Source organism: Silurus meridionalis, chromosome 7 (assembly GCF_014805685.1).
Source record: "Silurus meridionalis isolate SWU-2019-XX chromosome 7, ASM1480568v1, whole genome shotgun sequence".
In the NCBI taxonomy this organism is placed as follows: domain Eukaryota; kingdom Metazoa; phylum Chordata; class Actinopteri; order Siluriformes; family Siluridae; genus Silurus; species Silurus meridionalis.
This window is the reverse complement of record NC_060890.1, coordinates 3,166,088-3,178,154: the sequence shown is the minus strand read 5'-3', so window position 1 is coordinate 3,178,154 and position 12,067 is coordinate 3,166,088. Positions and strand designations below refer to the sequence as shown.

The 12,067-nt window shown below is 42.2% G+C and overlaps 1 protein-coding gene across 1 annotated transcript in view; it reads left to right on the top strand.

The window, feature by feature from the left end:
• usp22 (ubiquitin specific peptidase 22) overlaps positions 1-12,067 on the top strand; it is a 38,985-nt gene that overhangs the window by 14,734 nt on the left and 12,184 nt on the right. Inside the window, 3 exon segments of the mRNA XM_046853755.1 lie at positions 5,798-5,911; positions 6,296-6,397; positions 10,037-10,203. Coding sequence (XP_046709711.1) covers positions 5,798-5,911; positions 6,296-6,397; positions 10,037-10,203 — 383 coding nt within the window.

Sequence of the window (12,067 nt, the reverse complement as noted above, 5' to 3'; positions counted from 1 at the left end):
GTGCATGTCCGGGAACTAGTAGCTGAGTGTTTAAGGCTCTGGGTTACTGACCGTAAGGTCGCGGGTTCAATCCCTGGTATCGCCAAGCTGCCAGTCTTGGGGCCCTTGAGCAAGGCCCTTAATCCTCTGTGCTCCAAGGCTGCTGTATCATGGCTGCCCCTGCACTCTGACCCTGAACATTACTGATATGTGAAGAGAGAATTTCACTGTACTTTAATGTGCATGTGGAAGTAAAAAGCCGCTCTAATAAACCATGTGCTACAGAAGGGTGTGACCAGGAGAACTCCTGCCCACAGCCACGCAGACGCCTGCCCGAGCCACAGGGTTTTTAACTGACGTTACGTTGATGCCAGCACGCACGAGGCGAACTCAGCAGCAGTAATGATCCTGGCGGTGTTCTCCAGCATCCCCCTGTGACGGTTCTCCCCTTCTGGAGTTGGAGGATGTAATTAGGTTAGCTGTGAGCGAGGGATGTGAGCGCGGCTCAGAAGAGAAAGAAAAACTGGGCTTAGATGGAGGAGTAATTAAGTCTTTTTAATCAACGAGCTACAAATTAGCCACTTCGTTCACAGTGGAGAAGGAAGGAGGCTTTCGGTTGTTTTTCAGGCCTTGCTTCATAACGCGGACACTCTGGGACTTCATTCGACGAACCCGAGACTCGGTTTTGAACTCGGTGTGCTTTAACTCCTTCTCCTGCTTGGGTTTCCATGGTTACCTCGAGGCCTGCTATGATGTAGGTTTATTCTGGTCGGTTTGTGTGTGGGGTGAGAAATCCTCACCTTCTCACACACACACACACACACACACACACACACTCATCTCTGAAACCATTTAAAGGTGAAGCGTAACCACTCAGGCACTGGTGAGGAGGTAGGTGTTGTTTTCTTTCCTCTGTCAGTGAGATGTGAAAGTCCATTATCAGTGTCATCATTCCATCATCTCAATTTTATTCATTTCATGTTTATTTGTGAAACGTTTTTAACAATGGACACAGTTTGCTTACATTTTGTTCCTTATTGTAATTTTGTCCCTAATGGGTGCTCCAGTGGTGACTGTTCCTGAGAGGAACCACACTTTAATTCAGGGGTCACCAACATGGTGCCTGTGGGCCTTTTCTAAAAATGGCTCACCATAGCGCCACTTATCACTGAGCTGCATCTTTTTTTTTTTTTGTTGCTATTCTTTTTTTTTTAAATCACACTTACTTTGGTGTAAATTAAATCGGTGCCCAAGAAGTAGCTGTCAGTTCCAAAAAGATTGGTGACCCCTGATCTAAAGGGAACCCGTCCTCATCCTCAACACCAAATGTCCATTCATTACAGTTCCATCCTTGTTCAGGGGTTTAGTGATGGACGCTGAAATGCAGAACTGTTCATTCAGCCTCTGGTCCTGAGCCATGACGATTACAGTCCTCATAGTTAAATCACAATCTGAATATTTTATTGATCCCGTAAGGAAATTAGATTTATATTGCGGTATTAAGAGAAATGTTGTTGCAGCAGTGAAAAACAGACGGTGGAAAAAAGTCAGATTACAATAAGTTCTAAAAGTTATTGCACATTATTATTATTATTATTATTATTATTACTGCACTGAGATTATTGCACATAATTGCCCAAGGTATCAATGACATATGTTCCATGAAATTTATAATATAGCATATTCAGTGGTGTGAAAAAGTGTTTGCCCCCTTCCTGATTTCTTATTTCTTTTTGCATGGTACACTTTAATGTTTCAGATCATCAAACTAATTTAAATATTAGTAAAAGATAACACAAGTGAACACAACATGCAGAAGGTTTTTATTATTGAGGGAAAACAAAATCCAAAACTACATGGCCCTGTGTGAAAAAGTGTTTGTCCTTTAAACCCAATAACTGTTTGGGCCGTTTTAAGCGTTTGTGATAACTTGCACTGAGTCTGTTACTGCGCTGTGGAGGAATTTTGCTCCACTCATCTCTGCAGAATTGTTGTAATTCAGCCACATTAGACGGTTTTCAAGCATGAACCGCCTTTTTAAGGTCATGCCACAGCATCTCAGTAGGATTCAGGTCAGGACTTTGACTAGGCCACTCCAAAGTCTTCATTTTGTTTTTCTTCAGCCATTCAGAGGTGGACTTGCTGGTGTGTTTTGGATCATTGTCCTGCTGCAGAACCCAAGTTCACTTCAGCTTGAGGTCAGGAACAGATGGCTAGACATTTTCCTTCAGGTTAACATTTTCCTTTTTGTTTAACAGCAGAATTCATGGTTCCATTAATCACAGCAAGTCTTCCAGGTCCTAAAGCAGAAAAACAGCCCCAGACCATCACACTACCACCACCATATTTTACTGCTGGTATGATGTTCTTTTTCTAAAATGCGGTGTTACTTTTACGCCAGACGTAATGGGACACACACCTTCCAAAAAGTTAAACTTTTGTCTCGTCAGTTCACAGAGTATTTTCCCAAAAGTCTTGGGGATCATCAAGATGTTTTCTGGCAAATCTGAGATGAGCCTTTATGTTCTTTTTGCTCAGCAGCGGTTTTGGTCTTGGAACTCTGCCATGCAGAGCATTTTTGCCGTCTCTTTCTTATGGTGGAGTCATGAACACTGACCTTAACTGAGGCAAGTGAGGCCTGCAGTTCTTTGGATGTTGTTGTGGGGTCTTTTGTGACCTCTTGGATGAGTCATCGCTGTGCTCTTGCGGTAATTTTGGTTGGCCAGCCACTCCTGGGAAGGTTCTCCACTGTTCCATGTTTTTGCTATTTGTGAATAATGGCTCTCACTGTGGTTCACTGGAGTCCCAAAGCTTTAAAAACAGCTTTATAACCTTTTCCAGACTGATAGATCTCAATTACTTTCTCTCATTTGTTTCTAAATTTATTTGGATCTCAGCATGATGTCTAGCTTTTGAGGATCTTTTGATCTATTTCACTTTCAGGCAGGTCCTATTTAAGAGATTTCTTGATAGGGAACAGGTGTGGCAGTAATCAGGTCTGGATGTGGCCAGAGAAATTAAACTCAGGTGTGTTAAACCACAGTTTTAACAGGGGGGCAAACACTTTTTCACACCAGTGTAAATATAACTATATCTATATTATTTGTACTATATATTATAGATAATACCACTGTATAACATCTATATTGTGGAGCAGCTGTTTCGAGGGAGTTCTGCAGTTTGATCGCAGGCAGAAATGATCTCTTATGCGCTCTGTGGTGCAACGTGGCTGTATGAGTCCGTCACTGAAGCAACTCCTCACACTGACCAGTATTTTATGTAGTGGGTCGGAGGAGTGGACCAAGAAGGAATGTACTTTGACAATCGTGTCTGAATGGAGGATGCTGTCCAGAGTCCAGCTCCTCAACATCATCGCTGGACTTCAGATCAGTTTGTTGAGTCTGTTAGTGTCTTCACGCTACAGCATACAGGAGAACACCAGCCACAACAGTCTCATAAAACATCCTCAGCATTGTCCTCCAGATGTTGAAGGACTTCAGCTTCCTTAAAAATTAGAGGCGAAATATACCCCATGTCTCACCTTCTCTGAAAAATTTCCCTCTCATAAACTCATTTCTAATCCTGTCGTCACTCCCAACGAACATCTCAACATCTTCAGCTCTGCTCCCTCCAGCTCCACCTCCTGTCTTTTACTCAATGCCACTGTCTCTAAACCATACAACATTTCAGGTCTCACCACAGTCCTATAAACTTTCCCTTTCAGTCTCACAGATACTCTTCTATCACAAATCACTCCTAAGAGGACCTTCACTTTTCCACTAGAAAGAAGGTGCATTATATTTTCACAGTACAGTGAAATTCTTTCTTCATCAATCCAGTGATGTTGGGCAGCTGGGTCAGAGCACAGGGTCTGTTATGATACCGTGCTTGCTGAGAGGGGTCAAGGGCCTTCCTCTAGGGCCCCAATGCTGTGGCATCGTGCCGATACTCCCGAACTTCCGATTTGTAACCCAGAGCCTTAAACCTCTGAGGCGAGTTTTCAGGTTTTTCTGGGTTTCTCCATGACATTTAATCTGTTGTTGCACATGCGCCGTCTCTATTCAGATCGACCTCAAAGTGGTTTATAAAGAATGAGGGCAGGTATCACACTAATCCCAGAGGGACCTGAAATCCATGCACTGGTATTTTGTATTTAGTTCATATATTGCCAAGTTTTCCTCAGGGATCAGTGAAGTATATCTGCCTGTAGTATACGCTGGTGTTCTCATGCATCACTCGGGGAAGCAGTTCCTGATCTCTGACTTCCTGTGAGTGTGTACCCTGAATCCCAGATGCTGGCGTTGTATTTATATCTTTTCAGGTGCGTTTTGCGTTCCCGTCCAGACGCACACATTACTGTGTGTGAGTGAGCGGGAACGTTTGGAGTTTAAACCCTCAGTCTGTTGTCTCCTAAAAGACTTTGTATTCCGGTCCATGCTGAGAGAAGTCTAGTGTGTTGTACAATGTATACAAACAATGGCTACACCTTTTTATACAATAATATCAACCGACTTTACAAAGCGCATCAAACATCTTTATTTGATATATTTTACACGTCGGGGAACTTCCTGTATTATTTGGTTAAAAACGTGTGGTCTCGCATGGTTTAATGGTGTGTAGCGTGGTGTAGTATAATGTGCTCTGACGTTGAGTGTAACATTGTGTGTAATGTGGTACAACTCAGGGTGTTAAAATTATAATGGATTGATTATAGCCTACTGTCGTCAATCGCCTCGTACGTGATGTCGCCGTGGTTAAACAGGCAGACGGAGCCGAAACACCAAAGCAACTCATATAAGAAATGTGACCTGTATGTTAAAATCTGAGATCTGGGCATAGCTAATGAACAAACTGGTAAAGACGAACTGGAAACCACGTTAGCCGTTTTCACCCTGACGCCTGCCAGTGTGCAGACCAACTTAACTCAAAAATAGACCAAACAATATCATCGTCTTCTCTCGTGGTGGATCATTTACTCCAGTCACTGAAGGTAAAGGAGATTTTTGGTGGACGTGTCCGACTCCTACTGTTCTCCAAAATGTGGTTGATTTGTGAGCGTGAAAAGCAGAACGTGGACGCCGTGGCCGGTTTCAGCAGTTTTTTTGTTCCTTGTTAACTTCATGAACATGAAATGATCCTGAATCATAAACCTGTCCGTGCTCGCATGCAGCGAGGGTCGACCGATGCACGACTGCGTTCTACAGGTACCAGTTCTTACCTGGAAATCGCGTGTGTGAGGAAACGGACCGCCAGCATGTTGCCATGGGAACACAAGTGCATGTGTCATCGCTGCAGGTACAGAGACGAAATATCCGATATCTGATTTAACGGGCCATGTTTTACATCAAACCAAATTCCCACAGTAAACAAAACCTACAGAGTAAAACCGATTATATCCTGAAAGGACTAAACATCCCAGTTCATCAGCACACAAGCGTTCTCTTTCCCAAGCATCAATATTTATACCCTAAAGCTCAGTGTCCCAGTGTGTGTCCCAGTGTCCATGTGTTTGTCCATGTCCAAAAATGTGCGTCGTCCCAAATGTCCCGTGAGTGTGTCGTCCCAAATGTCCTGTATGTGTTGTCCCAAATTACCTGTTTGTATTGTCTGTGTCGCATGTGTGTTGTCCCAAATGTCCTGTTTGTATTGTCTGTGTCCTGTGTGTGTCGTCCCAAAAGCCACGAGTTTGTCGTCCCAAATGTCCCGTGAGTGTTGTCCCACATGTCCCGTGTGTATCCAAGTGTCTCCCGGCATCTACTTGTAAAGCTTTTTTTATTAACTCTTATGATTTTTCTTTTTCTCTTATTCTGTCAATCAGCTATAGACCTTTTGTACGGAGGAATATACTGTTTTGTGTGCCAAGACTACATATACGATAAAGACATGGAGCAGATCGCCAAAGAAGAACAAAGGAAAGCATGGAAATTGCAAGGTAATGGCTTTTAAAACTTCCTCATGCTGGCTTTAGTGTTTAGTAGAGAAACCACTAACGTAAAGTAGGAACGCCTCTGTGTGTGTGTGTGTGTGTGTGTGTGTGTGTGTGTGTGTGTGTGTGTGTGTCTGCTTCACACTGCTGTCTATACACACCGTTTAGCAGTGACCTTATAATTAACGCTAGAGTTAATGAAATTCTGTCTGGTGCTATATGACTATTTGTCTAAGCTGTTATTAGTGTTAAATGGTGCAGGGGAACGTCGTTGTTCTGTTCGAATATAAAAATCAAAGTGGCCATGATTTCATACCCGCTGCAGATAAAACCATCCGCAAGCGTGTGTGGCTGCCGTTACTCACCACCTACCGCTCTACTGAATTTCAGGCATCGGAGAGAAATATTCGACGTGGGAACCTACAAAGCGAGAGCTGGAGCTGCTTCGGCACAACCCGAAACGACGGAGGATTACTTCCAACTGCACCATAGGTGAGCGCGCCGTGTCCCATAAACCTCTCGAGGAGGAGAGTCCGTGCGGTTTCATCTCTCCAAATGAGTTTTCGCTCAGGTTGTATGTGAGGAGATTGCAGAACACTGAGATGACTCAGATCATGTCCTTTAACTGGGCAGCAAGCCTACACACACACACACACACACACACACACACACACACACACACACACACACACACACACACACACACACACACACACACCCTGTTCCTCCTATAATAAAATAATAGTCAGAAAGGACCAATTAAACCATGCTGGGATGCCAGAGATGTGCATCTCCATGCCTGAAATCATGCGATATCATTCCCCCATTACGATGCGGTGCGATCCACTTTTGATTCAGCTCTGCCTCTGCCATGGTAATCTTTATTCTCGGGACTCTCAGGACACGCCTCGATCTCCGTAGCATAGCGATACGTCATATTCATGTTGTCTTTTACACAGTGTGAAGTAGCTGTACAGTTTGTGTGCCTGGTTCTGAAGATAAATCAGGTCAGATCATATGCAGGTCGGGGCTTGTGGGACACACCAAGTCAGCAGCTATAATAAAACAAACACGTGCATTAACGTAAAGAATTACGAAATTTGGAATCGTCTCTCCAGTTTGGTTTAGTGTCCAATATTTGTCCAGTCTCATTGTTCTATTTGTAGTGCAATTTTAACAATAGACATTGTCCTAAAGCTGTTTATCACAGATAAATTCATTATACAGTTGTGTTCAAAATTATTCAACCCCCACTGAAATTGATTGTTTTGGTCGGTTTGACATTGATTATGATCATTCAGTCATCCTGCTTACAATTAAATCAAAGAGTCACGTGTAGGTCAGACAAATATAACATAACATTTATAATGAAATAACCACAAATGTCTTTTCTGAGCTCACATCATTATCAGTTTTATTCAACCCCCAAGTGACATTCAATCTTAGTACTTAGTACAACATCCTTTTACAGTTATAACAGCTTTTAAACGTGAAGCATAGCTTGACACAAGTGTCTTGCAGCGATCTACGGGTATCTTCGCCCATTCATCATGGGCAAAAGCCTCCAGTTCAGTCACATTCTTAGGCTTGCGCACTGCAACTGCTTTCTTTAAGTCCCACCAGAGGTTCTCAATCGGATTTAAGTCTGGTGACTGCGATGGCCACTTCAAAATGTTCCAGCCTTTAATCTGCAACCATGCTCTAGTGGACTTGGAGGTATGCTTGGGATCATTGTCCTGTTGAAAGGTCCAACGTCTTCCAAGCCTCAGGTTTGTGACGGACTGCATCACATTGTCATCCAATATCTCCTGGTACTGAAGAGAATTCATGGTACCTTGCACACGCTGAAGCTTCCCAGTACCTGCAGAAGCAAAACAGCCCCAAAGCATGATTGACCCCCCGCCATGCTTCACAGTAGGCAAGGTGTTCTTTTCTTCATAGGCCTTGTTCTTCCTCCTCCAAACATAGCGTTGATCCATGGGCCCAAACAGTTCTAATTTTGTTTCATCAGTCCACAGAACACTATCCCAAAACTTCTGTGGTTTGTCCACATGACTTTTGGCATACTGCAGTCGACTCTTCTTATTCTTTGGGGACAGCAAGGGGGTGCGCCTGGGAGTTCTGGCATGGAGGCCTTCATTACGCAGGGTGCGCCGTATTGTCTGAGCAGAAACTTCAGTACCCACATCTGACAAATCTTTTCTCAGTTCCTCAGCAGTCACACGGGGACTTTTCTCCACTCTACGCTTCAGGTAGCGCACAGCAGTCGAAGTCAGCATCTTCTTTCTGCCACGACCAGGTAGCGTTTCAACAGTGCCCTTTGCCTTGAATTTGCGAATGATGCTTCCTATGGTGTCTCTTGGTATGTTTAACATCTTTGCAATCTTCTTATAGCCATTGCCCTTCCTGTGAAGAGTAATCACCTGTTCTCTTGTCTTCCTGGACCATTCTCTTGACCTCACCATGTTTGTAACCACACCAGTAAATGTCTAGAAGGAGCTGAGTATCACAGTCATTTTAAAGCTGCCTAATTGGTGCTTATTAGGCTTTATTGCTGCTCCCTGATATCCACAGGTGTTTTCAATACCTGATTGAAAACACTTCATTGAACCTCTGTTCTTCAGAGTGGTCGTCTTTAAGGGGTTGAATAATTATGTCAATGAAGAATTCACAAAAGAAACATTTACTACTGTATTACAAAACTAATTGATGTCATTTTAGTTGCATATGGTTCTTTAAGAAGTCCTTGTAGGATTTCATTCTGAATACAATTACAAATGTACACTAAATTCCCTAAAACCATTTACAGCATTGGGGGTTGAATAATTTTGAACACAACTGTAATTGTATTGTTTAGTGCCTATAAGTTTGTTCTTTGTAAGTGTGTCCCTAACCAGGGCCGACTGTAGCAAGAAAACAAACTCCCCGAGATGGTACGAGGAAGAAACCTGGAGAGGAACCGAACTTGAAAGGGAACTCATTCACATCTACATTTACGCCATTTGGCAGATGCCCCTCATCCAGAGTGACTTACATTTTATTCGTTCATACAACTGAGCAACTATGTGGATAAGGGCCTTGCTCAGGGGCCCAGGTAGTGGCAGCTTGTGTGTGTCTGGGATTTGAACTCATAACCATTAGTTCTAAAGCTCAGTGCCCTTAAACACTAAGCTGCCACGTCCCCTATGGGTGACACCCGAAAGTCCATTCGTTATAGCAGTCATTAGATGTGGAAAGTGTAATAAAATATTCTACTCAATTAAAAGTCCTGTTACTGCAACGAAATGTTACTTAAGTTACAGGTCTAAAAATCTACTCAAGTAAAAGTAAAAAGTAACTCTACTTTTTTTATATATTTTATTTTAACAGTGGTGTGGGGGATTCTAATGAAGGACAAAAAGGACAAGCAGATATAAATCTCACACTGGTTATTTTTTAATTTAAGGAACAACTTTACAAATGAAAATGCAAAAACTAAAAATTTATAAAATTATACAAAAAAAGAAATGGTGGGGAAATATTTTTTCCCACATGGCATAATTTATATAGATTATATTTTTTTACTTAGTAACAGATATGATTTAAAATGTACTTAAGCACAACACTTCAAACAAAACCTACTAAAGTAAAAATAAAAGTACAGTAACGTGAGGAAACGTAATTCCTTACTTTCTGACCATAATATTAATAAAGCTTTCAAATATTTTATTAAGGAAAACACTACAGATGCATACAGATGTGTGATTGATGTTCGTTTCCAGGGAATAAAATGTTCTTTTACTTCTAAACAACAAAACTCGCTGAACCCAATGTGAACCACAGCTTATATTCGTTTTTTTCCGTCTCGTCCTCGTAGCACAGATGCTCTCAGCAGTACAGACTTGTTTTCTGTCCTTTAACTACACTGTGAGTGTGTGAGCGAGCAGGTGTGTGTGTGTGTGTGTGTTGTGTGTGAATTTGGAGCAGGGCCACGTTTATGCTCTCGGCAGGAGCCTGTCCTTCCTGTGTCTCAGTGTCTGTGTTTAAACCCACAGGTGTTCAGGGAAATCACTTGGTCACAGGGGAAATAAATGATGCAGTTCCTGTACTGTGGGGAAGCTGATTTCTCTTCACTGTCTCTCTGTGTCTCAGGTCTGAGGGGTTTGATAAACCTGGGCAACACATGCTTTATGAACTGCATTGTCCAGGCTCTGACACACACCCCACTGCTGAGGGACTTCTTCCTCTCAGACAGACACAAGTGTGAGATGCAGGCCAACTCCTGCCTTGTCTGTGAGATGTCCCAGCTTTTCCAGGAGGTGAGATGAGTTGTATTTATTAAATTTTTTCTCTTCACTTTTATGTCCCTCTGCTGTGGAACACAGTTATTGGTTTGTTTTCACTGAGACGTGAACGCCATCTTTACATTTGGCTCGAAAGCCCCAAACCTCAGGGGGGGGTCTCTATGATCTCAACGTTCAGCATAGATGAAAGTGTTTACATGCCTGAGTGAGAACCTGAAGAATCATGGGGGGAAAGAAGTAGTGATGGGATCATCAGATCCTTTTACTGACTTTGTTCTTTGAATCTCGTTAATCAGAATGAATTTTTTTGTTAATTTCGTTATTATGCAATAATGATGCAATAAGCAGATCCCAAAATGTCTACATACACCAACTTTGGCTATAGTTTTAATCATTTATTTAACTGCATAGTGTATATGGGAGTCTGAATGACTCGGACTTGACTCAGATGGAACCCTGGATTTATTTAATTTATTTATAAAGAGTCAAACCGAGTGTGATTTTATAAAATATAAGAACAAATTTCAAGGGGTGGAAACAGCATTTATTTTTCAACATACTCCTCTGCTACAATTGAACACTTATCCTAGCATTTAATTATTTAACTAACGCCTGGAAAGATTCAGCACAGAAAGATTTGTCAGTGCTTTTGAACCATCCTGGGACGACCTGCTCCACTTCATCACCAGGGAACCACCACGTGTGGGATCATCACGTCTGACCGACGTACGACCGTCTCTAAAACCTTTACACCATTCAAACATCTTACTGCAGCTGAGCATCTCATCACCGTGCTGTGCTTGAAGTCTTCTGTAGATATCTGTGGGTTTCACACCTTTGTTCACAAGTAACTTCATCACCACACTGTTTCAGGCGGTTGTTTTTGGGTACTCATGGGTGTGTTTCATAGTGAAATTATGAGCATTTCCACACACAATACAAAAAGAAGTCACATGCCTTAAAAAACACTGATCAGTGATTCTAATGGCGAAAAGGCTTTAATTTAACTGGGGAGCAATGGAGCATGTGGTCTGACGAGTCCAGATTTACCCTCCTCCAGAGTGTTTGGTGCATGAAGAGCTGCACTCTGTGGGGGCAATGTTTTGATCTGTGGTTGCTTCATTTGGTCAGGTCAATGTTATGTGCTCAAAATATGAGGTCAGCTGACCTCCTGAGTATAACGAATCTTCAGGTTTGTTGACCAATGGAATTTATTTACCTTCTCTGATGGCACGGGCATAATTCCAAGACGATGTTGAAAGTGGGTTTCAGGGAGCAATTTCACAAATGTATTTGCCACCACAGTGTCCAGACCGTAACCCGAGCTGATAATCTGTGGGACATTTGCACAGCAGTTCGACTTTTTCATCATCAGCACAACATCTTGGCGAGGAAATAAAAGCAACTCAAAGTAAAAGTTGTGACGTTGTAATCAAAGCAATAATCGCTCCAACAAAATATAATTGTGGGAAACCTTTTTTTTGGCAGTGTATGATATTGTTATAACAATTGACAAATGATGTGCAGTTCAATCCTGTACTACTCCATACTCACACATTTACAACTCGCAAGTGAACATTTTATTTGCATCTCGTTTGTACATCTGAGCTGAGATTTTGATTCCTCACAGTCTAAGCAGGAGGTCATGGATCTAACCACTGAGCCTGATACATGCACGTCTACAGTTTGGTGCTCTGGCTATTTACCGCATTGATGCCTTTTTGCTAGTTTAATTACTTAATAAATAGATTTATCACAAGAATACAGAACTCATGCCTTTTGTCTTGTTATTAAATTACTCAGAAGCGGACTCTGAATTCCCCCAAAAGATTTTGAACAGTTTCTTCTGCTAGTCTTATTTACCCTACAGTACGAGAAG